This window comes from Poecilia latipinna, unplaced genomic scaffold (assembly GCF_001443285.1).
Source record: "Poecilia latipinna isolate Pla-1442-1.1 unplaced genomic scaffold, P_latipinna-1.0 Scaffold905, whole genome shotgun sequence".
Classification (NCBI taxonomy): domain Eukaryota; kingdom Metazoa; phylum Chordata; class Actinopteri; order Cyprinodontiformes; family Poeciliidae; genus Poecilia; species Poecilia latipinna.
The window spans coordinates 102,285-129,303 of record NW_015113521.1 but is presented as its reverse complement, the minus strand read 5'-3'; the positions used below and the strand labels follow the sequence as shown (position 1 = coordinate 129,303).

Here is a 27,019-nt window from a genome sequence, read left to right as displayed (position 1 = left end):
TTTTTTTTTTATTTTAAATATTTAAAATTTGAAAAATTTTTTTTTTTAAAAAAAAAAAAAAAAAATATATATATATATATATATATATATATATATATATATATAAGGTTATTTCTTTCCGTCCACATGATATACATATATATATACATATATATGTATTATATATATACATATATATATAATCTTACACTTTCTGTCGCTGTTTAGTCAAAACAAAAAAATGTTAAATCAGGCTCTCGAACCATTTAGAACAACTTTTCCAACTTTTTAGCCATATTGTCGTCTTCTTTATGTCTGACATCATTGTTTGGTGTAATAAGCTTTTATTTTAGTAATTTGTCGTTCTTTCTGCGCTCTTGGAATTCAGTCACTATCAATTCCCGTCTTTGCAACATTTTGCCCTTTTTATTTCTAGGGCACAACCAGTCCATAAAGGCACCTCATCCATTTTGTTAAAAAAATTGTGATGGTCATCAGGCCTATTTGTCATTTCACACCATGTGCATATAGAGCCTCTTCAGTTACCATAGGCAACGTCTGTCATGGGACGATTTTTACCTACCATGCATCAATTCACCGCTGCCTTGGGGACACTTTGTGCTAGATTTAAAAACCCTTAATATCAAATCATTTCCTGCAGTACACAGTAAGAACATTGTCTTATGTGTCTCAGATAAATAACACCTACAGGAGATACTATATTATTATAATTATTTTGATTATAATCACAGTTAGTGGTAATAAGGTGCAAAATAAAGAAATGTTGGAGTGAAGGTAGAAATGTGTTGGTAGAAAATGGGTGTCCAAATAGGTGAAGGAGGGAAATGACCTGCTTGTTAGAGAATTTCCTGTGTATTCATGCTGATAATTGAGTGTTAATCTTTTATTTACGCCTCTCTCAGGATTGTTGGGGTGGCGTTTTTTAAGTCCACAGGCTTGGTGAAAGTTAACTGAAGTTAGAAAGAGACATTTTCTGGAGAATGTCCTTATATTTTAATATGTTTGTAGGTAGCAGTCGATACTTCCAACAGTTTAAAGAACCCACACAACAGAAAACAAAAAAAAAGTTCTGTCTTCAGCTGAGCTAAGCAGACAGAGCATGAACAGGATAAAAAAGGTTTCATAATTTCCGCTGCTCTTTAATCAGCTGAGATGTGTGTGAAAATTGTTTTTGTATTTCTCTGTATTCCTTAATAAAGCTTCATTTAAGAATAAGTTTTAATTTATAATAAATTACAGAGTTACCAGTTGTAAAAATATTCTTTATTTTTTAGATTGTTTGAAATGTGAAGGTGTCTAAAAAGTAAAAGCTTTTACATCTGTTAGGACACCTGGGACAACATTCACTCTCTGAGGAAAGAAATTAATGGCCTTTCTACATAATCACCTTTATCCCAGTCTGTTTATTGCCTCTTTTAGGGCAATGAAGCAGCAACAGTTATTTGTCACTCTAATGATTCTGAATCCCATCAATTTCAGTTTTTTTTTCTCTTCTTCAAATCAAAGTAATAATATAACAAGCAAACAAGCTTATTACTCAATCGAACACAGTTTATGTATGTAATGTCTCTTCTGACCCATACTTTTTCAGCTTCACAATGTCTGACACCTATAGCCTTGTTTGTTGAATCAACTAATTGCTGAGTTACTTTACCAATAAAGAGAGATTCTTCTAAAAGCCATGTTTAGGAGCAGTTATCATATTTGTACCTCATTCTTAAAGACTTTTGCTTCTCTCTTTTGTTTCTTGTTCTGCAGGCCTGCTCCGATTGGAGGAGCTTGTTCGCCACTTCCTTATCTCCAGGGAGACGCTGTCGGTGCGAATGCTGGATGAAAGTCTGGATCCCACCCCTTTGCTGAAGGAGATCCGTGACGACAAAGTGGCTACCATCATCATCGATGCTAATGCCTCCATCTCTTATCATATTCTCAGAAAGGTGAGGCTGTGCACTGCATGTCATGGACATCAGCAAAATATGTAAATATTTATTTTTAAGGTAATTCTGACGGCATCTGCGCAACATGATTTGAGTATATTGTGACAACTTATACAGAATTAAAAATATTTTTTCAAGCATGTACTAAAAAAGCACTTCTTTGTCAAACATAATTGACAATCAAAATATCTAAAGCACATAAGTTGTGGCTCATATCAAACCAGTCTCATGGCAACTCTATTAATAAACAAAGACGAGTTATTATTCTAGTGTTGTTAGAAAATTAGAAAACTTTTAGCTCACATTTAGACTTACCAGAAAGAGAACTAATTAAAGTTGCATTAAAGTAAAATTGATTATTTTCTTTCAGTAGCTATAAAATCTAAGTTGTGACTCTGTATTAGTTTTACAATGGACCAAATCAGCAGAGCTGGACTCACTCACATCTACAGACACAATATTTGAACTAGTTTGGTTGTTGATCTTGGTAATTCTTCCATCTAAACAACCAGAGGCAACCAGAAAAAAGCCATATTTAAAGAAGAGTTGGCAAGATGACTTGTGAAACACTATTACACCAGAATCCCACACACTAACCTTGACATCTGCACAGTTAGGAAATAATAATGCCCACCCTGTCACTGTTGGTAGCTTTATAATGGGAAACACTGTACTCAAAAAACTGTCGGCTCCAATGTGCTCAAATGTTCTCAGACTGCGTTCCTTACTTTATGACTCACTATAATATAATATATCATTTTTAGAATCTGACTAAAAGGCAGAAGACAACAACGAAGAAATCAAAATCTGATTTGCGTCATTTGGTTTGCTGCTGTGATTACAAACTGCTCTTCTGAGACCGTAAAAGGCCTATAGCATTATGTGAAACATCTCCTCTTCTTGTTCAATTTAAGTGTTTTATTGTTTACTGAGATGATTAAACTCTTAGGGTTTTTTTTTTTTCTCCTGCAAAACCAGTTGATGGAGTCCACAATCGATCTTGTTCTTTGTACCTGAAAAGTATCCAAAGCAGGAGAATTATTTCTTCTTCTAATCAAATAAATACAAATATGGAAGCCAAACCATTTAATGTGTAACATTTCCACAGATAATTCGCATGTAAATATTCATAAATTTAAATCAAATACATGAACAAATGTCTGCATCTCATACCTTCGTAAGCGGCCCTGAGAAATCTTTGCTCTCATGACTGGAGCGCTGAGGTGAAGGAGAGAAGAGGAACTGCAGAGAGGCAGGGAAACTTTAGAAATCAATTACCTCTTTTTTTGAATGTAAATGTTATTTTGTAATTCAAAATAAATACAAATTAATACAGCCTAATGCTGTCCTTCAGTCAATGCTTTTTGCCTCATGAATCATTTAAGGGGAAGCCTTTTTAATGGATATTTCATGAGGTCAGGACCTGGAGTTCTCTGTTAATTCAAATGATAAAAATAAAACATTTTCTCCATCTTTTTGATTAACAGCTGTTTGTGTTTGGGTCTAAAGAGAGGATGACATTAATGTTAAAGCAAAAATAGGTGTTCATTGCTCCCATCTGCTGGTCCTAGTGGATTTGTCTAGAAATAAGTAGTGAAATCCACGTTGTGAAATCTGTGCTGAAATCGTTCAATAACAGGCGTAAAACAGTAGCAAAATAAACAGAAGATGGGTCTGCATTGTCAGTCGTGTCCTCAGTCTATTGCCTGATTTAGGTTAAATCAAAGTGTCTTCTTGGTTTTATTTTACTCAACCAAAAATTTCACACTAAACTCGTTTAGCTTCCTTCTTTTCAACCTTTTCTTTGCTTCTAATGTGGCGTCCTTGCTGGTTGCTGTACATTTAAAAAATAAATAAATCTGGTAGAGACTTTAAATAATGGATAAATGAGACTTCCTGATGAAAAAACTGTTGTGGTTTTTTCTTTGTTTAGGATTGAGGTTTCCTTCTTCACCTTTCTCCTTTCATCTTTGTGCGTTGCAGGCTAACGAGCTGGGGATGATGTCAGCCTTCTACAAGTACATCCTCACCACCATGGTAAGAGCCTTTTGCCTTGTAGAGTTGTTGATCCGAAATCATTCAAGAGGAATTTCCAATTGGTTATTTATCTTCATCTAACATATCTACATCCTGCTACTCCTTACACACTCTGGCCATATATCAGTAGTATTTTTTTTCCCCTTATACCTGTTTCTTTTGCCTTGTAATTACCTTTTTTATTTTTTTTATTTTCCTGCTTGCCCAATTCTTGTAAACCTTTATCTCAGTGTTTTTCTCTGTATCGCTTTTCTTTTCCTTTTTAATCACTTTTTGTTGGAAAAACAATGGACAAAACTTGGAATTTGGAAATAGGAAAGATACAGATAATCCCTGACCTGAGTATACATCCATCAGTTTATCCCTGCAGGGTTATCGTAATTAATGGTTGCACTGACTTGTTTTTGACCGTGGAAGAGGAAAAAGTTTGATTGAGGTTGATGCAATGATTAGATCTAAGTTTCACTGTAACACACACATCGATTCACTTTCAGCCACTTTTGTTTATGTCAGTATTGCCAATTTCTCTGTGAGGAAAGAATTGGTCGTCCTGAAAGTTGCTAAATGACATCATTACCTAACGTTCATATTTGATGAGGTGAATGCAATATTGATGCATGCTGAAGGAATAACATTGTTGGACAGAAAGTGAGTAAAATAACATCTTGAAAATGAACCCAATTCTTGTTTTTTTTTAATGCCACCATTCAGATCCTCCTTTTTTAATCTGGCCTCAGGACAGAAAGAGACTTCACAGACGCAGAGTTGCACATGTGTATATGTTTCATTTAATATATTGATTCACCGTCTATCAACTCATAAACTCACCCAGTCAGCTATTTAATAATCAGCTTCAAATTTCCTTATGGTTCACATAGGAGGGTGCAATGTTTAAAAGGTAAACATTTTTAACCAAAGCAGTTTTTGTTTTGTTTTATCTATTTTACACACTGTACATTATGAATAGAGAAATCTGTGAACTCCTACCTCCTGGACCACTGCCACCCTGATTGCCCCGAAGTCTTTAGACATTCAATCTCTGTACTTCTGTTTTATCCTCTGTGAAGAACGTTTTCTTCCATCTGACCTGCTGGGTATGAAAAGTGCTCCATAAATATTTTTTTATTGATTTATCTAGTTTTATTTTCATTTTCTCGTCGCACCTTCACTTCTTCTGTCTTTTTCTACGTGTCTTCTAACCTTGAAAAAGTGTGCTCCGTTCTTGTATTTTTTTGCTTCTTCTGGATCACCGTACATTTTATTGGACTCCTTACTTTTACTATCATTTGCTTTGTACTTTCCCCCCTTGGCTTCAAACTTTCCTGTTAATTTATTTTACCAAATTTCTTTTCTGTCTCAATATCCCTACAGCATTTTTTTTTTTCCAGATACTACCGTTAGCAAAATATCTGGTGTTTTCCTGTGTAAGCAGCCTTTTCACACCTCCAGGATATTTTTTTATGTTACATCCTTAAGCGAAGCTTTCCTGTTCTCTCCCTCTCTCCATCTCTCCCTGCTCATCAGAGATGCATGCTGCTCCTTCCACTGTTTGTCATCATTATAATTCCCCTGTTTGGTGTCGTGCCCTTGTACAAAGAACCTGCATGGATAATAACGTTTCTCGATCTCTGCCTTGACTCTAAACACTGCATGACATGAGACTTTAACGGGGCCGTTCACACAGCACTAACAAACCAAGGGCAAATTTGTCATTCCCCCCCAATCTCAGCACTGCCTCCTCTTTCTTGCATTTTCATTCACCTGCAGCGGTGTCAGTGACCTACCTTTAACTTTGCACTGAACATGCTCTGCAGACTGTAAAAATGCTGGTGAAGAAAAGTGAGATTTCAATATTAACCCTAATGTTCTTGGAGCATACGCAACACAAAAGGGAGTCAATCATTAGGCATGATGATTCTGCTCCGATTTCTAGTCTGTGGGAATCATTATTGTTGCTTAATCTGTCTTTTTTATTGCCAACTACATACTGGTTCATTTTAAACTGCTTAAAGTTAACAAACTCATTACAGTTAATAATTTGGTTTGAGATTCATTTATTTTTATTTGTCTGTTTGCGGTTGCATGCAGTTTTTAGAACTGCAGAGTCTTTCTGTGTGAATCTTGTACGTTCCTCCCATGTAGGCCCAGGTCCTCTCTAGTTACTTCTGACTGTCCAAAACATATGTGTTAGATTAAATCACCATTTAACTCAGGGGTCCCCAAACTTTTTCCTGCGAGGGCCACATGACTGTTCCCTTTTTTGGTCGGGGGCCGGTCTATATTGGAGATTCGTAGGGAGAGTATGCAAATGGAAAAAATGAGAAGGAGGGCCGGATCTGGTATTGTTCAGGGGGCCGGACCAAATGAGGAGGCAAGCCGGATCCAGCCCGCGGGCCGTAGTTTGGGGACCCCTGATTTAAATTGTCCTTAGTGTTGATGTGTGCATGCGTGGGTGTGTGGTTTACCCTGTGGAGGACTAACAACCTGGGGTTTACTCAGTTTAAGGATTTAGACATAAAATGTACACCAGCTGTCGACAACAACTCCACTACTCCACACATAAAAAGCAAATTACTCCCCTCATGAAGGTATGCATAAACAAAAAAAAAGAAGTATCTATGAAAGCCACAGAAAGCAGAGAACCCAGGTAAAAACTGAGTCATTCCTGCAGCAATGTGTAAATCAATATTAGCTGGTTTGATAATAACTGATGGATCTCATTAACAAAACAATGAGACCTTCACAAAAGTCTTCCTATTGCAAACCACTAATAGTGATGGTTACAGTTTTTTTTTCTAAACTTAGGACTGGATTGGAGTCAACTGTCAGCGTCCTCATCGAGCCATAAGTTCATGTAATCTCTCACAGAGGAGAGGAAACAATAACCCAAGAAAAACTAATAACGCAAAGATTCGATCTTTAAAAGATTTAAGGCTGTAATTTGTTTTAAGACATTTGTCAAAATCACACCTAAATAATTCTTAGTACAGTGGATTTCTTGAAGTTCTCATTACCAAAAATAGCTTTCACACATAGTAATGAGTTTCTGTAAGTCTGTTCAATGTTTGACTCCCTGTAAACATAACTTTGTTTATGAACTAGTGTACTTTGCTTTCTTTGTATGTCTGGATGAGGTGGATTGTTGTCAATGGCAACACTGACAATATCTAAAGAAAACTGTTATATGTTCAATACTCACTTTACTGATAGTCTTTTAAGATAACATCAAAGTGTTACTCTAACCCTAACCCACCTGTTGATTCCTCAGTTAGTGTTTATGAGTTGAGAGGTCAGCAGGTATTTGGGTGAAATAATGTTTTAAGCATGTATGAGATTCAAACCATGACCAGCTGTTGGTAAAGGCCTCTACCATGCGGGGAATCAGTTGGTATTAGTTATTATTGCTGCAATGCAGTGTCTGAAAATGCTTCCAATACTTGAACATGTAATTGTAAAAGCAGCTCCACTAACCACTGGCATGGTTACAGATGAACTTCTCACACAGCAGCTAGTGACTCTTCATCTTAGAAAAAACTTACTGCATTAACATAAATGCATAGAGGAACTTAAAAGTGTGCATGTCAAAGTAAAATAATCAGAAAGTTATTACCTTTATTAATTTACCCATCACATTCCTAAGGACTTGTGAAGGTCATTGCCTCTTGAGCATTACTCTCTGCTTTTAAGAGCTCACATGTTTAAACAGTTGAACTCATTAGTTACCAGCATGGACTAGCCTAAAGACCAGCTTCTTTTTAAATGAACATCTAGCGTGAAGCATGCTGCAGTCAATGCATCACTGGTGTCCTTCTGGAATGCTGTCGCAGTGCTTTCTCCCTCAGCAGCGTTGGCCTGGTCCCTGCAACCCGGCCAGCCAACTGCTCTTTGTCAGAGCTGGCAGGGCGACAGTCTGACAGCCGGCCTGGCTGCTGCTGAAATTGATTTGGCATCCGGCAAGAGCATCGGCAACAATGACAGCAACAGTTTCTCAGCCGCAAGAAACAATGGAAATACAACAGATAAGAAAAAGACAGAGATGTTTTAGTGAATAAATGTAAAAAATATATATATATATTTGTACTGATCAGCAAAGAAAGCTTCAAAATATATTCATCTCCATAATAAATTAATTAATGAATTGAAGTGTTTTATATCTTTTATATTTTTTTCTAATTAGACATTTTATGTCAAAACAATCCAGAGTGGAGACACAGCCAGTGACAGTCTAGCTGTTAGCTCATGCTAACAACTGCTGACCAGATGTTTGCACATTTATCCAAATTTAGCCAAAAAAGAAGAGCTGTGAGTTTCATACGGGTGATTTGTACACCCAAAAATCAAATGCCTGAACAGCGGCGACATAGTTCAAATCGTATATTCACATAAATGAGATATGAATCAAGCCAGATTGTAAAATAATCATTTTCAAAAGTTAAAGTTGCACAGATCTCTCAGTATTCATCAGTATAGTTGCTTATCTAGAGTTAAACTGTTACGGACGGCTTGATCTGAGATCTTAAGCATCTGTATGCAGATTTATATTTGCTTTATAAAAAAATGTAAAAGTATGATTAAAGTCTTCATATAAACAAACATTTGGGAAAAGTACCCCACCCTTATAGAATCACAGTTAATTTTAGATCATCCATTTGTGTACGTCTATTTGTATAATTCTTTTGAAAGAAGTATAAAAGCATGGCAGACTTATCAATAAATGTGCGAACTAACAGCAAGATGCAGCATCACCCGCTGAGTTAAAGTGATCCGAATCAGCGGCGTACCATCTAATGGCAGGCACACGTTGCCGTAGAATCAGCATATGCCACCAAACCAGAAGTGACATATGCTGACATGCCATCTGCTGCTTTTAGATTTGGCACGATTTGAGACTTAGCAATGCCAAAGTAATTTAATTAGAGTAGTTCAGAAATTCCTATGTTGTAATTATGTTAGAGAATCGCTGTTGATTGTTGTTTTCTGGGCAAGAAATGAAATGAATAAGTTGAAAGTGTTATTTTTTTCCCCTTATTTGGTCTAACTTAAAAAAAAAAATGAAACAGCAGGGTTAGTTTATTTCAGTGTAATACAATTGTGTTGACAGCTGGTGTCACCTGATGTTGCCATCAGGTGACAAATCAGCAGGAGAAGTGTTTGGTTCGCTCACCCACATTCTCTGCTCCCTACAACTCTGGCTAAATATTTCAGTGTCAGCATGTGTTGCGTAACACAAACCCTTTGAGGGCAAAACAAACATTTTGATTCTGGTTTGTTTCAGCAGCAGAGCTCAGCGTGACATCAACTTGTCTTCAAGGACTATTTGAATTTCTTTGAAATTTCCCAGCTTTTGATGTCCATCTCTATTTTACTTTTACATTATGAGCCAACTCTGAGTTTTAAAGTCGACTAGCCTGAAGAAAATCCAATCCTGGTCTTTCATTGATTTCCATATTTTTTTTTATTTTCTCATGTCTTGATCTGAAAATGATTTTAAGTTTAATATGTTCTGCTATCTGGAATGCTCAATGCCAATTTTAAATAAATCGCTGACAAAAAGTTTTACTTTCTTCCTTTCTTTGTCATCTGGCCTTAAGGATTTCCCTCTGCTCCAGCTAGATGATGTGGTGGGTGACCAGTCCAACATCGTTGGTTTCTCCATGTTGAACATCTCCCATCCTTTCTACCTGGATTTCATCAGGAGCCTGAACTTGTCGTGGAAAGAAGGGTGCAACATCAACCCGTACCCAGGACCTGCGGTGAGAGAAATTCACAGAAAACGTCTTCACCCTCCAGCTGTATGCAGACCAAAGATGAACATGGTAGCACTTAATCTGAGCAAAGACTGATCAAGCTGGAGCAATTGAAATAGTCCCAAATGGTCTTTACTTCAATGCAAGTACAATTATATATTGGAGAATTTCACTTTGCAGTTATTCAACATAGATAAATTCTAAAAATAAGCTTTTTATTTATTTTTCTTATTGCAGCAACCTGATTCTGATCTGAGCTCTCACAACAAACCATGTTTGTGCTCTATTTCCCTTTTTTCTGAAACATTAACAACCTTACAGGAACAACAATATAAAGTAGAAAGTTATAAGGCTTTAAATTAAACTACGCCTCATCTATATAGAAACTCTGTCATCATTATAACTGTGCTGTACTTCTGGATGTTTTATTCGTATGTTTGTGCACGTCAGTCTTTTTGTTTATGTTGACTGTTAAAAAATATGGAAATAATGAGACAAAGCACATACTGTAGTAAGACCATCTTCTAAAAAAGTCAAAATAATTAAGAGGAACGTTTGTCTCATATACCGATTTGTGTGGCATAGTTGTGTCTTCTGTTTCATCGTCCAGTCTGTCTTGTCCTACGAATCTCACACACAATGCTTATGTTAAAATAAGCAACACACTGAAGTCTGCCTGGATGCTAATTAGGAATGTTTATACCATGTTGACAAGCAGAAAGGGCATGTTCGAAAAGTTTGAGACTGATATATGAGGAGGAAGCTCACTGCAAAGTGGCACATGTGAGCCTGTAGAAACAGCTGTGGTTCCAGACAAAAACCCGTGAGAGCTGCCAATTATTTTTTCTCACGTTCTCTTTTTCCCTTATCTATCTGTCTCTCATTTCAAACCATTCTTAGCTGATGTCATTAAGCTCTGAATCTATTACCTTGCCAAAACCCCCTATCTGCAAGCATCTGTCTTTTTTATCAAGCTTTCACAGATTGTACAGCTCTGCCTCTCTGCAATTTATCTGATTCTCTAAGAGTGTCAGTCTGAAAGACAACTGACCAAACAGACTCCGATAGAATCATTCAGCCCCATGAGTTGAATGCAACTGATAGCAGGTGTGCTTAACTTTTTTCTTATTTTCTGCACAAATTCAGCCAAAGCTTCACAACCGTGACATTGCCACTAATCATTTATATACAATTCAACAAATGAGAAACAGATCTAAACACTACAGCCAGCAGTTTCTTCCTGTTTTAAACTGAAGTAGTTATTCGTGCTCTAAAATGACTGAGTAAACAGCTTTACAATTATAATCAATCAACATGTATGTTATTGCTATACCTTAAACCAAATGCAAGAAAGACAACAAAGTTGCATCCATTTTTGTCCAACCTCATTACCATCCTTTTTACCTTCTTTTCTCCCTCACTCGTCTGCTTTCCTTTTGTGTTTGAAGTTTTTCTCGTCTCTGTGCTAAAGCGTCTTTGCTATTTCGACTGTGATTTTTGTAGCTGCCAATAAATAGATTTTCTTTGTTTTGTTTTGAAGCCCACCTCGAACAACGTCTGAGCTATTTTCTGAATGCTCCTCTCTTTGTTGCCACTTCTTTATGTTGTTCTATGGTAAAACGCTTGTTGACTTCAGTATTGCTTTCTGACTGACAGTCTGATTTTTTCTCACACACTTCAAACGTCTAGAGCCTGCCCGTCTTTGCTGTTTGCTGTAAAAGAAGAGAAACTAAATATTGATCAAGTCGATATTTTTCTTCCTCAACAATATCCCGACTAGTTGCTTGCATCACCCAGAAGTAATTTCAATCTGTTCAGACTGCCTCAGAACCTCAAAGGTTTTGGGAGCCGGATCTATGAACTTTGATCTTCAGCTCTTTATATTAATCATATATTAATAACTTATATACTATAAGTTATTATATAGTATATTCCGAATACTGACAGATTCCAACTGGGGTTTTTCTCCAAGCCTCTTTTTCCTTTTTTGCCTGTCATTCCACTTCATTTTTTATTGCCTAATTTATGGACTGTTTTTTTCTGTCTCTCCATCTTATCTGACCCTCAAAAGGGTTCAACATACTTTTGCTTTTTCCATGAATGCAGCCTGCCTGCACACATCTGTATTTTTCCAATGATGCCTAAGTTAAAAATACAAAATGTAGCATTCCATTAAGAAAAATGCATGTCTTGCTACAGCCTCAGTGGAGGGAGGTTGATGAGCTACTTTGTCATCTGCATGACAAAAATGCACACAGACAGTGTGGTGACTTTGCCCTGTAAGTGTGCACAATCAGTACAGCCACAAAACATGTGGGCTTCCTGCGCAGACCCCACTGAACCAGGATAGATGACGGATTGTACATCACACAGCTTATCCGGTTGAGTGGATGATTAGGCAGAATGTAATCAGGTATGAATGCACCATAAAGTGACTTTAAAGTAATTGCTTTCTGCATCGTGATATGCTTTTTTTTTTTTTACCCAGTGAAGAATTTTCAGTCTCAAGTTTTTCTTCATGCAAGTGATGTGGCATCATTTACCATCTTTTGGGAGGAAAATAAAATATTGTGTCACAATGTGATAGTACCACTGAACTTCTATTGAGTGTGGCTGGGATTATTTTCACACTTGAAAGTCTTTCTCTCCATTACTACTTTCATGAAAGCGTAGGGAAAGCTACATTTACTTGTATTTATTTGGAGCACTTACTTAATGCACACAGTGCAGTAAAGTAGCTTATTGGAAACTGGTTTGTTTATTTATCTCCAAATATAGTTAAAAGATTTATAGCTAAATAAAACAGCAAGGAATTTTGCAATATATATTTTTCTCAATGCTTTTATCATCATCACAATAAATACAACGGAGCACTGGGCGAAAGTCTGGTCCACTTCCCTCCTTCTTATTTTGAAGACTTTAAAACCTTAACTGGAAGTTTTTGGTTGCGCAGTTAAACAAAATGTTGTTGATGTTAAGCAATTTTATTGTCTTTTGAAGGATTCTATGAAACTGTGTGTATGTATATTGTGTGCTGCAGCAACTTTACAACATTCTGCATGAACTTCTTACTGATAACTTGTATGTATTTGTATCTATTTGTCTCATCAAAGCTCTGCTGACAGTATAACTGGGATATTCTACATTCTTTTTGCCTTCAAATGTATTCATGCACAGTCAACAGAGATGCAACAATCATTTGTTTTAATTTATATCAGCCAATGTGCTTTTCATACACTTTTCAACAAATTAACAAACCCTTAGAATTAAATTTAACCATTTGTACAATTCATTATGGTTTTGTAACCTTGAATACTTCCTGCAGAATTCAGTTATTAAAATGATGGTTGTGTTGTGACTGCAACCTCATAGCACCTTCTTGAGCAAAATAGATGGAAGGGAAAATGCTTACTTATTCATTTATTTCATGCCTAGCTGTCATCCGCCCTGATGTTTGATGCTGTTCACGTGGTGGTGAGCGCGGTGCGGGAGCTGAACCGCAGTCAGGAGATTGGCGTGAAGCCACTGAGCTGCACCTCCCCCCTCATCTGGCAACATGGGACCAGCCTCATGAACTACCTACGCATGGTAAACACACACACACACACATTCACTTCACATACCCACAGTTCATTTGCACGAACCGAGGAAACGGAGAACTTCAGCAACCACGTGCATCTGTCAGAAAAAAACAAACTAAAATAAAATACTGTAAACAAAAACTGTAAAATAAATCTGGAAATGTAAATAAAGCTGAACGCAGAACAATAAGAATCATTTCTAGGGATTTTTTTTTTATTTAAATTATTTTATGAATAGATGCAATGCCTTACAAAAGGATTCACATGCCTTGAAGTTTTCACATTTTGACCAATGAGAGCTGGTTAGTTGGTTGAACAGTTTCCATCGGACTTATATTTAAATGAGAATGAGATAATTTATCAGCAGTGATGTAGCATTGCTTTCTAATGTAATGTGGACATTTCATATAGTTGCTGGAATGCAAAAAACTCATTTCTGTTGCCATAATGTCTTAAATTATATTTTAGCATGGTAGATTATTATTATTTAGAGCTAATAAAAAAAGACTGAAGGAGCAAAGTGCTGACTTTGTAGAGACGCTTCATTCTTTTGGGACCTGGTTTTGCACATTGAAATTACATGTTGAGAATCCCGCTGTGCAAAACCAGACTATGGTGTTAGTTGTAGTTATTATCAATAAAACACTTTGAAACTGTATTTAAATCAGTCTACATGATTCACATATTTTATCCTACTCATAACTTTACATTAGACTTTGATTAGCTACCCATTAGCTGTCATTTTCCCTTCATTTGGAGGCGTAATCTTAAAGGTGTCTGATAGATGCAACATTATCTGATTATTTTACATGTGCTTGTATTAGTTTATTTCACGCTTTGTGAATTTTCTGTGTGCTTTGATGTCTGTTACTCATTTTTTGCATTTTCCACTGTCTTTGTAGTCGTCTTCTTTTCTAACAGGAACTATTAGGTTGCATTTCAGTTTGACTTTTTCTTCAGGAGGCTCATAAATTATGTCTATAAATCTTAGTATTGTAAAATAGTTTGCATTGTTTTCAACATGACTAAGACGAAAATAAATGTTTAGATTCAACATATATAAAGAACTTTTTAGATTGCCCTACTGTTAAATTTGTATCTTTGCTTTTTGATATTCATTTGATTTACTCTCATTTTCCTGTTTCCTTGTTTGTATCTGTCTGCCAGTTCTTGTTTTTTCCATCCACTGATGATGCTTCTCCCTCCATATTGTTTTTGTAGCTCACAGTACATCACTTCATCATCTCTGCCCTGCGTTTGGCAGCAACCGGGGACCTCTCTCCCTCTCTCTGTCTTTCTCGCTCCACTTTTTTTGGGATGTAATTCATCTTGAGTCATGCACACACACACCCATTCATATTGAATGTGTACTCCATAACACATAACTCACATAAACTCAGGAACAAAATGCATGCTTGGCTGCACGTGTATCACACAAGTCTCACACTTATTTGCACATTACTGCAAGCACGTATTCCAGCAGCTCTGTCACTGATCTGATGTACCGTCAGTTTTCTCAGTTTCCGTTTCCAATATGCATTTGTTTTGGAGTTTGTGATCACGATTCTGTGTTTTTTTTTTTTCATTCAATAACATACGAATCAACACGTTTTGTGTCAGATGAAACTGACACAAATTCAAATCAATTGATGCGGTTTCATGAATTATTTGTTGTTTTTGCACATTTCAGTTCGTATTATGGCGTTAGATCATGACAACTGCTGAAATACTGTGGTGCTGGAGCAACTGGTTCAGTTCAATTCACAGTCTAATTCAATCTGTTTATTTAGACATAAATATTTGAAAGGTCCATTAAAAATCAATATGAAAACCATACTAAGAAACAAGGACAAAGAGTAGGAAGGTCACTCTGATTTTTTTTTTCTTTATCCTTCATAATAAACTCACAGATGGTGTGAAATAAAGTGTGTTGCAACTTTCACCATTTCAGACCTAACTGTTGCATTTTAAGTTAATAAATAAATAAATACATGAAAAATCTCTCAACATGAAGTATTTAAAGAGATAGTAACATTTTTGTGAACTGGAGCTTGTTGGGTTAATGTAAAATTGCTTGACCTTTTATTCCTGGATCTTTTTTGTGGAGAATGTATTTGTTGTTTTGGTTTATCTCGGCCCGACTCGTAGGTCACATTTGAAAAAAATGACAGCTGTCGATCTGTTTTAAACAGATTCAAACATTTGCAAACCAGTCATAACCAGCAATATACAGCATTCACTTTTTTCTTTGATTAATATCAATCTGTGTATCAACTGATTTTATAAGCAGAAACTCACAAATTAGGCTGTTGAACAGTCATTTATCTTTGTTTTTGTGTGATCTCTCATTTTATCAGGTAGAATATGACGGCCTGACAGGCCACATTGAGTTCAACAGTAAAGGACAGAGGACCAACTACACCCTGAAGATCCTGGAGAAACACCCTGCAGGCCATAAAGAGGTAAGAGAACAAGAACAAGGTGGAGATCTTAGCCATTGGATACATAAATCTGATATTATCTTTACTCAGTTTTAAAGAGTAATAAATAATACATCTCCCTACTGAAACTAACTTTGAAATGTAAACATTTCTAAGATCATCAGTTATACAAGAATCCCAGAATAGATGTCCAAAGACCTAAAGGGTTTATTAAGCAGCTCTTTCATGCATTCATTCATTCATCTTCAGGTTTCTGTCCATGCCTGGTAAAGACTGTTTGTTCTTTTTACTGATTTTGTTTTGACCTTCCAACATTTTTCCTAACACCCTTTACTGGAAATATTATATTAAAACAATCTGAAAGCTAAGTGGCTGATTGCTGTGAATTTCTGTTAAATGTCTCTTTGAAATAATGAGCTCCTTACTTTTCTTTTCTTTCTTTTTTTTTTTTTTTTTGCAATCTTAATTTTTACAATGTATTGAGCTGACCTGATTAACCCTGAGTGGAAATTATACTCAGCATCTTTAGACTAATCAGATGCAATCAACTATGATCAAATCTACTTGACCACTGGACAGTAAATTAAGTAATAAAATGAAGGCTTTTGAGTTGGGGTCAACTTCTTATTGCCCTTCAAAAGGCAACTCAAAAACAACGATTCCTCTTTATACCTAACAAATTGTGCAACGCAGAAGCTTCCAGCCCAAATTATTGAGAGTTTACCCAAGGCAAGCCTGATTTATTAAAAAGGTTGTCAGATTATGTTGTTCTAATGAATCATACTTATTATAGCATAGCATAATTTTATGTTCTTAATGGACATTTATATAGAGAGTAGTTGTGATTTAATGAAATAGCATTCCTTTTACTGTGTTTTGCAGACACACCATATTCCTCATATTTTTATCATTTCACATACGATCTTGCAATTGTATTTATTTTTATTAACCTGTCACTTTTAATCTTTCTGATATTCTTTTTATTAGATTTTAGTTTAATGGGGTCTGTTTTTAATCTCGTAAAGAAGCTGTTCCTAAGTGCCGTCCTGCAACTTTTAGGTGCATCTCTACTTCAACAATCCTGAATCTAATGAATGGCTTGTTGCCACCCCTCTGTAGAGCTAAATGACACGCTGGACAGGGAATTCAGCCATTTGATTTTGGTGTATTAGAGCTGATGTGCTTCAAAAAGTTTCAGAATAGTAGCTCTCAAGCACCAGGACTTGGAAACCAATGTTGTAAAGCATGGGCATACAACATGAAAGTTGGACCGCTCTGACGGTGCTACTATACACCCCCAGCCTGTAACGTGAAGAACCGTTTATAGCTACGAATCTTCTAAAAGATTTTTAGAAATTTTCCAAAGCAAATTTTATATTCTTACAGGAATTGTCTATTTCAATCATTTAAACTCTTACTTTTGTCCTCATGCAACTAGAACTTGGAAAGCAGATTAACAGTAAAAATGCAATAACCCAAGGACAGAAGAGCTGTACAGGAGTCTGTAAGGGATATTGGATCGTTGAAATAAAGTGAGGTTTCCAATTCAAAAACAGTTAGCATTTATGCATTTCCATTTTTGTGAATTTTGTTTATATATAGTTAAGATTGTGCTTAATTCCTCTTTCTTCCCCACAGATTGGGACTTGGTATTCCAACAACACATTGGCAATGAACTCAACTTCCTTGGACCTCAATGCCTCAGAAACACTAGCTAACAAGTCCTTAATTGTCACCACTATACTGGTAATGTGTTATTAAACATACATAATGTGCACCAGCTTGTGTTTCTTTTCCTTTTAATATGTTTCAGCCAACAGCCCAATGTTTTTGTTCTTGGTCTGACAGGAAAACCCATATGTAATGCGCAAGTCCAATTATCAGGACTTCCAAGGAAATGATCAGTACGAAGGTTTCTGTGTGGACATGCTGAGGGAGCTGGCAGACATCCTGAAGTTCTCCTTCAAGATTAAGCTGGTGGATGATGGGCTATATGGAGCACCTGAGCCTAACGGCAGCTGGACCGGCATGGTGGGGGAGTTGATCAACAGGGTGAGTATGAAATGGTAGAGAATAAATAGACTGACTAAAAATACCACTTTTGATTTTGCAAGGAATTTCCCTCATTTGCGGCCTTCGGCCTCTTTGAAAGTGGTGCATATTTTTATTTTTGACTAACATTTTGTTCACGGAACAGAATTTGACATGATAGAAGTCTAAACTCTGAGCTGAAAAGCATTTCTGAAAGGGAAAATGAGCAACCGGTGGAAAAAAGCTCTATAATTTTTAAATGAAACTCCAATAAATTCACAACAAAATCGATCTCTTAGTTCCTACAACTGAGTCCTTTGCAAGTTGCCTCCAGCTCTTCCAGTTCAATATCAGTTATTTGACCTGCCAATGTCATCCGTGTTGCTGCTACACTCACAGGCTGATTCTTTTTGGATTCATGCCGCTGCTCACTCTGTCCTCAGCCACCTTCTCTTTAATGCAGACTCTGTCATTCTTTTGGATGGATCCCCTATCGGCTCTTCATTCTCTTTGGCACTCCCATCCCATCTGTGTTTGCTACATTCTCCTGGACAGCTGCTTTTTTCACTTCCTTTATTAAATCCTCCTATGCTTCACTCCTCTTCTTCCGGTACAAACTGTCACCTGGGATTTCAGTTGGCGGATACTTTAGGGTCACCTCGAATGATAATGAATGAAAATAACGCCAAGATAACATACACTTTCCAAAAGCAAGCGCAAAGTGTAGCCATGGTTTTAAGCTGGTTACATGTGCCTCAGTTTATTGCAAGAAAAGCCCATATCTGCAACATGTTGGGTTTGAAGTTGGCAAAAGATGAAGTGAAAAATCTCCACTGCTTTACAGCACCGTCAAGTTCAAGTGTGACCAAACCGAAAACATTTTACATTCAAAAGCAACAAATTGAATCAGGCGAAGCCACCGCGTACACAAAAACACGAGCATCCCCAATTGATTTCTCTAACATTGCCTCTGCATTAGTTGTTATGGCAACAGGCAGGGGTGAGGGTGCAAGACGTGGGCTTTGAGTTACTGACAGTGATGGCACTCTTAACTGCAACACAAGCGTCAGCCAATTATACAAGCGGTGGAGTGTTGGAAAGCCTCTCAGCTCTGATCAGCAGTCACAGGGAAGCTCAGGACATATTAAGTGGCTCAGCTGAAGCTCAATTTCCCAAGTTAGTTGTTTTCTCAGTGAAAGTGGTTCACTTTAAGTCAAGTCTAATTAACACTGATTAGAGAATTGTCTGCAATGAAAACTGCAAGCGGAGGTAAAGATGATAAGGGGAAGAGACAGCGAGAGCGTTTTGTATTTCTGTGTGTTTAGGAAAACGCTGCTAAGTTGTTAGAAATTTATTTTAGTAATGGAAAATTAGGAATTACTTTGTTGAAGTGCAAAAATTTAATTGCTTTTTGGGCAACATAAGGTTTTGTAAAACAAATATATGAAAAGCTCTGGACTTTTCTGATTTTCTTTCACTTGCAGATACTAGTTGTAGCCTGTTAAAATTGTATTTTAAGAATTATCAGGATGTACATATTTTCTTTTCAATCCTTCCTGATGTGAATGGTCACTTATTATTTATCTTAGATGTGAGTCACACCACTTTGAGAGCACAGTCAGCAGAAAATTAGTGCTAATTGTTTGAAATAAAGTTACACAGTTGTCATTTTACATAGTTTTAGTGTCTCATGTTATTTATTAGCACAATTAAAGTTAGCGACTGCAAACAGCAGTCTGAGAATTTAGACTGTTTCCTAACTGAGATTTAACTGCTAACATTTCTAAATATTTCACCAGAAGACAGAAGGTCAAAGCTCAAATGAATAAAACAGAACAACTGTGCTGCAAAATGCCGAATTGACAAAATGTCCTTAAGGTGGGTACAAACTGATATCTTCTGGCAGAACCCTAAAAAGTTGAGCAACAAAATATGCAAAAGTTCAAAAAGGTAAAGGAACAAATAAACCAGAACCTATTAGTCCACTCATCTGTTAGCAGCTGAAATGAACAGCTAACAGTCCTGCAGTTTTCTTTCTATATAAACATATATATGTTTATATATATATATAAACAACTAAAGTCTGTGTTTCTCCTGTTACTTAATAGTAAACCCTCTCACTGATATTTAAAATGTAACTAACCCCAAAATCAACTCTTGTTGTGCTAATAAACTGGTTTATCAGCAACAAAAGGTTTTCAGGTGTTCTATCTTTATGTTTCTGCAAATTATTATTTTTTTGTGTAAATTTATATAAAACCATCACACTCATTAACATTGTGTTTAGCATTACTCAGCTTTACAAATATGTGATTTTTTTTTTTGTAATGTGAACACGGAGGGGTTCCCCTCTGCTCTGACTATGGGCGACGGCGTACGGCAGAACAGGAAGTGAGATGGGTCACGCTACCACTCACTGCCTGCTCAGGACAGAGAAGGTCCCACACTCTCAAATTAAACCTCCTCTACAAAATACTTGATGCTTAATATCTCAGTGACCCTTTGAGTTTTCTAAACGGGCCAAGAATGCATCTGGGGTTGAATCTGTCACTGTTACACTGCAGTAGATGGTAAAATGCATTCTCTTGTTCTATGCTGCTTGCTTCACCCAATTGCTAACGTTTACCTGTGCCGTATGTAATGAGCCAGTTCGACGCTAAGAAGCTTGTCAGAAATGGACTGCGCTGTAACAACTGTCCTCAACTGTGAAGAGACAAGTGCCGAACTAGATGGCTGTTAATGTTATTTCAGATGTTGTAAAAGTGGCCAATATGGACTGAATGGCTTTTTTCACTTCTTCTGCTGCCATTGCTAACACTTCCAGCAGACTACAATTTTAAGACAGCACAGAAAATTCAAATCATTATTCACAACTTGTCCTTGTGTTCGCTGATTGGCCCAGTAGAAAATCTACCAGAGACAATCCAAGTCATGGGGAGAAAGCCCAAACTTTGCTATAAGCAAGAATCCTTTTCAAGCAGAATTGCACAGGAAGGCAGTGGCCAGACTGTCGCCTCAGAGCTGCCAGAGGAATTAGTCATAGTCTCTAAGTCCCTGTGATGGAGTTACCCAGCTTGGTGGTTCAAGCATGTGATGTAGCGATAACACAAAAACACACCAGGGCCTTCATAGTGTTGTTTTATTCACAGAACTGGCTACACTGAGGTATGCTGAGAGAGTAAAGATCATTGAACCTAAGCTAAGTGTATCAGTAACAGTTATTACAAAACTGAAAAGTTGTTGCGCAGATCCGATATGTTTTACCCGATCCATATGTTTGCATGTCTGAAGACCGTTCTATACCAACCCTCTTCCTCTCCAAACCTCCTCTGGCTCTTGATTTTGCAATAAACTCATGTGATTGATGATTTATGACCAGCCGCAACCAGCTTAAAGAAGGGCTTGTTATGTGTTTATGATAGAGATGTTTCATGAAACAGGAAACTTGACTTCCTCTTATGTTATATCTTAAATAAGACAGAAAAAGAAGGTGGCCCAGCCTGGTAGTGCTCTTTGAAAGGGGTTTGATGAGGAAGCCATAATACATCCCCAAACCTTGTAACCCAGCCTAAAACACTGTGGCACTTTTAACTCTAACCCTACAAAGATGCTTTAACCTTTGTTTAATTAGTGGGGTCTAGTAAAAAGCCTCAAAAATAGTCTCTGGGTTAGCGGCTCCAAAAATTGTTCTCTTGTGTTTGGAAGCAGGGCCACACACAAACACATAACGGTCATGGTAATGGCGATTGTGGCTGATGGGTGCGTGTGTGTGCGTGAGCGTGTGTGTGCGTGTGTGTGTGTCAGAAAGAGAAACTGGGGAACACAGGCGAGCCATTAAGAGGCTAATCAACTGCCTTTTTTCCTTACTAATTATACAGAGCTGTTTCAATTACACTGTGGGATCCCTCAGTTTGAACCCACACACACACGCAGACACACACACAAGTAGGTATCCCTTTATTTGAAATTTGTGGCTACAAAACTATGCATTTGAAAGAGCACTCTCCCTCTTTTCTTCTCTCTCTCTCTGTCTCTTGCTGCTCAAACATGACAACTGTCCAACCTAAACACAGAAACACACTCCTAAAAACTTTGTTGTTTGTAAGACCGAGGAGTCTGATGAAAGTGGGAGAAATTCATTTAAGAAGTGTGTGCTTGTTAATCAATTAGGTGTTAATTAAAGAGCAGAGAGGTGTCTGGGGTCCAGATAAACACTCCACTATGGCTCCACTCTGGGTCTCAGTTGACTTGAACCTTAATGAGATTATCTTTCACTTTTAATTTCACCTTTCTGTCTTCATCCATCAAGGTTAAATCCAAACTGGGGTGTATTGCGGAGGTTTTGGTGTGGAAAAACAGAACAGAAAAGGGCATTTTAATAGAGGGTTTCTCAGGAACCCACTTTAAACTGTGCTTATGTCACCAGAAGGAAGCTTCATGCCCTGGCTGTGTTATGGATGGATTTCAGCTCCCTCTCAGTGTCCAGTCCATATTAACAATTGATAAAACTGGAATGCAGTAAATTGAATTTCTTTGTGTCCTCCAGTAGGAAAGAAAGTGAAATTTAAAGAATGTGATGTGGAAAAAGTGCATTATCCAACTGAATGCTGACTTTTAAAATCTATTAGACTTTTTTCCCTCCAGAAGGCACCTTATGAAATATCCAGCTATCATGGTTTAAATATTGCGATATTGAAGATCCTTCTTCTTTTCTCCTTAAGCAGCTCTTGCCCTCTGTCTGCTTTATGTATATAATAGACTTGTTGATGAGTTTTGTTAGCTGGTTTTACAGTGCTTTGCAAAAGCATTCATCCTCCTTCAGACATTTTTCATTTTATCATGTTACAACCTCATTGGGATTTTCTGTCACAGACCTGCTCAAAGTTGTGCATAATTATGAATTGAAAGAAAAATCAGACATATTTTTAAACCACACTTGCATTCTGAGTTACCAGAGAAGCAAGAGGAAAGCCATCGAAAGCGGATAATTTTCTATGTGCAGCTCAGTATTTCAGGGATTTGGTTTATTCCTTGTTTGCTCTGTAGAAACTATATTATTATTATTATTACTTATAGTTTCTCCCTGCTAGTCTCCCATTGTTTGTTTCACCACCTGTTCTCTGTGGGCATTTATTTTTTCAGTTAGGACAGAAAAACTGGTTTTAGCTCGAGCAAAACAGGTCAATCCCAAAGAAAATACATCTAGAGGTTACAACATAACCAAAACAAAAGGTTTACAGTGGCATGGTTTGGATCGTCAGTGTCGAAACTGAATCATCAACTTCCATCCTATCTGGTGAATTCACATTAGAATGGGTTTTCCAATATAAAACATAGGCTTTGATCCAAGGCATGCTATTGTAGTTCAGGTGCATGTTATAAAGGACTTACAGAAGAGAGAATCTGTAGCCAGACTTGGGAATTTATGCTCACAGATTCTCCTCTGTCCAGTGTTGCTGATCTTGAGCTTTTTTGTAAAGGAGCGGCAGATATTGCAGAGGTGCAAAAATGAAAAAGACACACCCCAACTGGATAGTAACTGTTATCCATGCAAATGACGGCTTATAAGAGTTTAGACCTGAATATAAATTCACAGCATACTTTTACAGATTTTTAAGTTTTAATAACTTTGAAATCCCATCCATTCATTCATTCTCTATGCCCACATAAAAGGGTTAAACTGACTTGAATACCTTCAAAGGACATTTTGTCATGTGCAGCTCTGTATTTAGTTCCTTGTTGCTCTGTAGAAACTGTATTTTTTTTGTATAGCTTATCTCTGCCAGTCTCTATTGATAGTCTCCCATTGTGTCTGTTCCACCACCTGTTCTCTGCCTCCAGTCCGCTCATCTTCATTCAAACACCTTTTATCTCTGACCCCTCTGAGTACATTTCTGAGTTTATGTATGCACATTGGTTGTCTTGGTTTGCATGGCAGATCATCCGTGTTTCCGGCTACATTTGTGTCATTCTTGTTTTCTGCTCACTTTTATTTCTGTACCTTGTTTTTTGGGGGGGATTCACTTTGGAGTTCAGGGTGTGTGTCTGCTCTTCTTTGTTTAATAAAACATTGTTTTTCTTGGCTCTGGCCTCGTGTGTTGGTCTACATTTGGGTCCCTCTTCTACCACCACTTCATGACAGCAGTAGCTTCATTATTTTTGGTGCTCGCTCCACTGAGGGCAGAAAGAAGAAAGGGCCCATGCTTTTGCATTATGTAAAGTTGAATAGATGGACCAGCCAATTTTCCAACACATTTCACTGCAGTCTCATCAGCCAGGGTGTGAGTGGAACCGAAGCTGGAGACTCAAAGACGGTTTCAATTCTTTTTGTGCCAAATATGAAAGCAAATATATATATAAAAAGGTTAGTTCTGTAAAATAACCTGCTGCAAACACATCTTTACAATAACAATGAAAACATGTCATTCATAATTAAGTAATCCCTTAACCTGATTGATATTTTCATGAATATATCTTCTATTTGCTGGCTGAGTAAAATTTAAAAATTATTTATGAATAGAAGATTAATTAGAAGATTAATGTTTGCTAAGCAAATTGAACATGGTAGTTTAAGCCAATCAGAAACTACATTCTTATTGTTGAAGCATTTATATTTCTTGATTCCATATTAGACATTTTTACTTCCAAAAAAAAGGGCGAATACAGAATACGATTTTTGTTTTTAATCTCAGATTAAACTCCTCTCACTCCAAAACACTGCTCTCACCATATTTGTTTTCACTTCTTTACTAAAATATTCGATTCCTCCTAAACAGCATGTCTCTGTGACCAGATGCAATCTCTCCTGCAAAAATGTTTTCTGTTGTATATTGCACATCGATGTTGACTTTTTCTGCAGGGATGAAACCTGCTCTCTAAAGTATGTTTTATTTATTTTGTTTTACTTTTTTCTTGTGGAACAAAAACGTGGTTGTATAAATGTTAAGGCCAGCAGAATAACAGCGCGTTTACATTCCTGCCTTCTTTAGGGCTCGCTTGTTGTGCTCTTCCAGTTCACTGCAGAGACATCCGTGAGCAGAGAAAGTTCAACAGCAATGGGTTTCTCCAAAAAAGCTGGTTTGAGGGATGGAGCAGAGCAACTTCAGAAGCATGAAAAATCTGTTGAGTGGATTAGGAAAATTAATATTACAGAGTGAAATAAAGGAAGTTTGCTATCTTACATTTAATGCCCTCAGTTTGCACCCGTAGTACCTCAGTGAAAATTCAATTTAATTAAGTTTATTTATATAGCACCAATTCACAACACATGTTGTCTCAAGGCACATGAAAAACAGATTGTCATATTGTTTTATCTAATGTAAACCAATGTCAATTAAAGCAGCAAATTAAGTCTGCATAGGCTTAAGGAAAATGCTAAAACTCTGCCTGCCTACAGCCTGGGGATTGTTTTTTCTCTCTCTCTTTTTCCACTATTTGAATTTAACAAGTTGTTCTGGCTTCAATTTCTCTTAAATTATCACATTTTTCTAATCTAGCTAAGATCCTTTTAATAGTGGGCTGCTTTGTGCCCTAAAGTACAGAACTGTAAGTCAAACCAAATGGCCGGCCTCCTCTTAATGAAACTTTTTTTTTTTTTTTCCAGATGATTATCATTTATTGTCCAGGCTATAATACTGTCAACACTATGATAAACTGAAATGGGCAAGTTGGGGAAGCTGTTCTCTGTAAAATTGCTCATGGCAACTAAGGAAAAAAAAATACAATTGCTGCTTTTAATTTTGTATCTGCATGATCAGATGCATACGAGACTCAAATATCCTCTCTCAGTCTCCGTGGTCACACATTTCAATAGTTATTAATAATAGCCCCCTCTTTGTATTACAATGAGATCATGATGAAGAGAGCTAGTTTCTGTATATTTAACAAGGAAGAATAGAGAGTCTGAATTAGAACTCCAGGTAATATTTCACAGATAACATTTTCATGAATTCATTCTCCTGTATGACGACTTTATCCATATTCAGCACTAGGCACACGTGTAAAACGTGAATAATTCACTTTAGAACTCAGATTTAAGGGATGTTAGAAATGCACACACACAGTACTCTAACATAATTCAGATTTCTTTCTTAGGTAAAAGCTAAAAAGAACAAATAAAGTCTGGCACTTCATAGAACTGATTTTGGGTCAGTCAAACAGGTGGAGTCCAGCCTCCAGATGGAAATTTGTGTTTTATTTTAATGCTGATCAAGTTTCTCATCAGTTTGTCTATATTTGTGTCTGGTGTAACCTTCAGTCCTGCTTTTCCACTATTTACGCAATCGGGACAAAAGGCACTTGTTAGGGACCAAGGTTCTCATTGTCCCATGACACAGGCACAATAACAATTCATTGTTAACTCCTAATACATTCAGTGGCAGCTGCACCTTCAACACTGACTTCTCTACAGTAAGAAAATCAATATTTCATTAAAAGCACCAGAATCTGTGCAAAGGTGGTTTAAATGTTTGGGAGGAAAGCGCCGACCCTTATTATGAATCCCGTAATGAATTCAGGACATTCAACAGTCGGTGTATCATCTCTGGATATCAGTAGGATGGGAGTTAATTTAAACCTTACATTGATTAATTTGGGTTTGAAGAAATGAAATGCAACTGAAAATAAATGTACTGATTGAAGCTGTGTGAGGGAGTAGCTGGAGTTAGTTTGTATGCATTCATTTACTTTTCTTCCAGACTGGCAGCAGTAACTTTAACTCCTGGTTTAAAAATTGCCTTCATCTCTTGGCAGCGAAGCAGTGAGTCCAGAAACACGGGCGGCCTCCATTTGCATTCATTCAGTCATGACACAACGGTTGAGCGATACCTTCAACTACACCAAATTTTTATTAATCATTGCATCTGACAGCATGATTCCACAAATTAGGCAACATATTGGCCATACAGACCTCAGATGGCCAATTATGTCTGATGAATGTATGAGTTGTGTTTGAATAATCAGTGTCCTTACAGGATAAATCTAAGCTTCTGGCATAATGAGCAGGAAATGATCATCCAGGCTGTTGTTTCCTGTTGTTAATATTTTTCTGAGACACTTTCAGAACTGCACCACTCACGGTGGCAGCATGTTGGGGTTGCATACATACATACTGATTTGAACTTTTTGCAAACTGTAGTTCATTTTTGGGGATTCAGGTATATTTTGCATGTTTAGGCATACCCCCCCCCCCCCCCGGTTTTTCAACCCGGGGGGGAGGGGGGGGTTTTTTTTTTTTTTTTTTTTTT

The 27,019-nt window shown here is 37.0% G+C and overlaps 1 protein-coding gene across 1 annotated transcript in view; it reads left to right on the top strand.

Moving 5' to 3' along the window:
• The window catches only part of LOC106957463 (glutamate receptor ionotropic, kainate 5-like), an 87,176-nt gene that overhangs the window by 22,437 nt on the left and 37,720 nt on the right, over positions 1 to 27,019 (top strand). Inside the window, exons 5-11 of the mRNA XM_015048831.1 lie at positions 1,759 to 1,937; positions 3,921 to 3,974; positions 9,566 to 9,727; positions 13,157 to 13,309; positions 15,660 to 15,764; positions 17,382 to 17,489; positions 17,592 to 17,795. Of these exons, the coding sequence (XP_014904317.1) occupies positions 1,759 to 1,937; positions 3,921 to 3,974; positions 9,566 to 9,727; positions 13,157 to 13,309; positions 15,660 to 15,764; positions 17,382 to 17,489; positions 17,592 to 17,795 (965 nt within the window). The remainder of the gene's footprint in view (positions 1 to 1,758; positions 1,938 to 3,920; positions 3,975 to 9,565; positions 9,728 to 13,156; positions 13,310 to 15,659; positions 15,765 to 17,381; positions 17,490 to 17,591; positions 17,796 to 27,019) is intronic.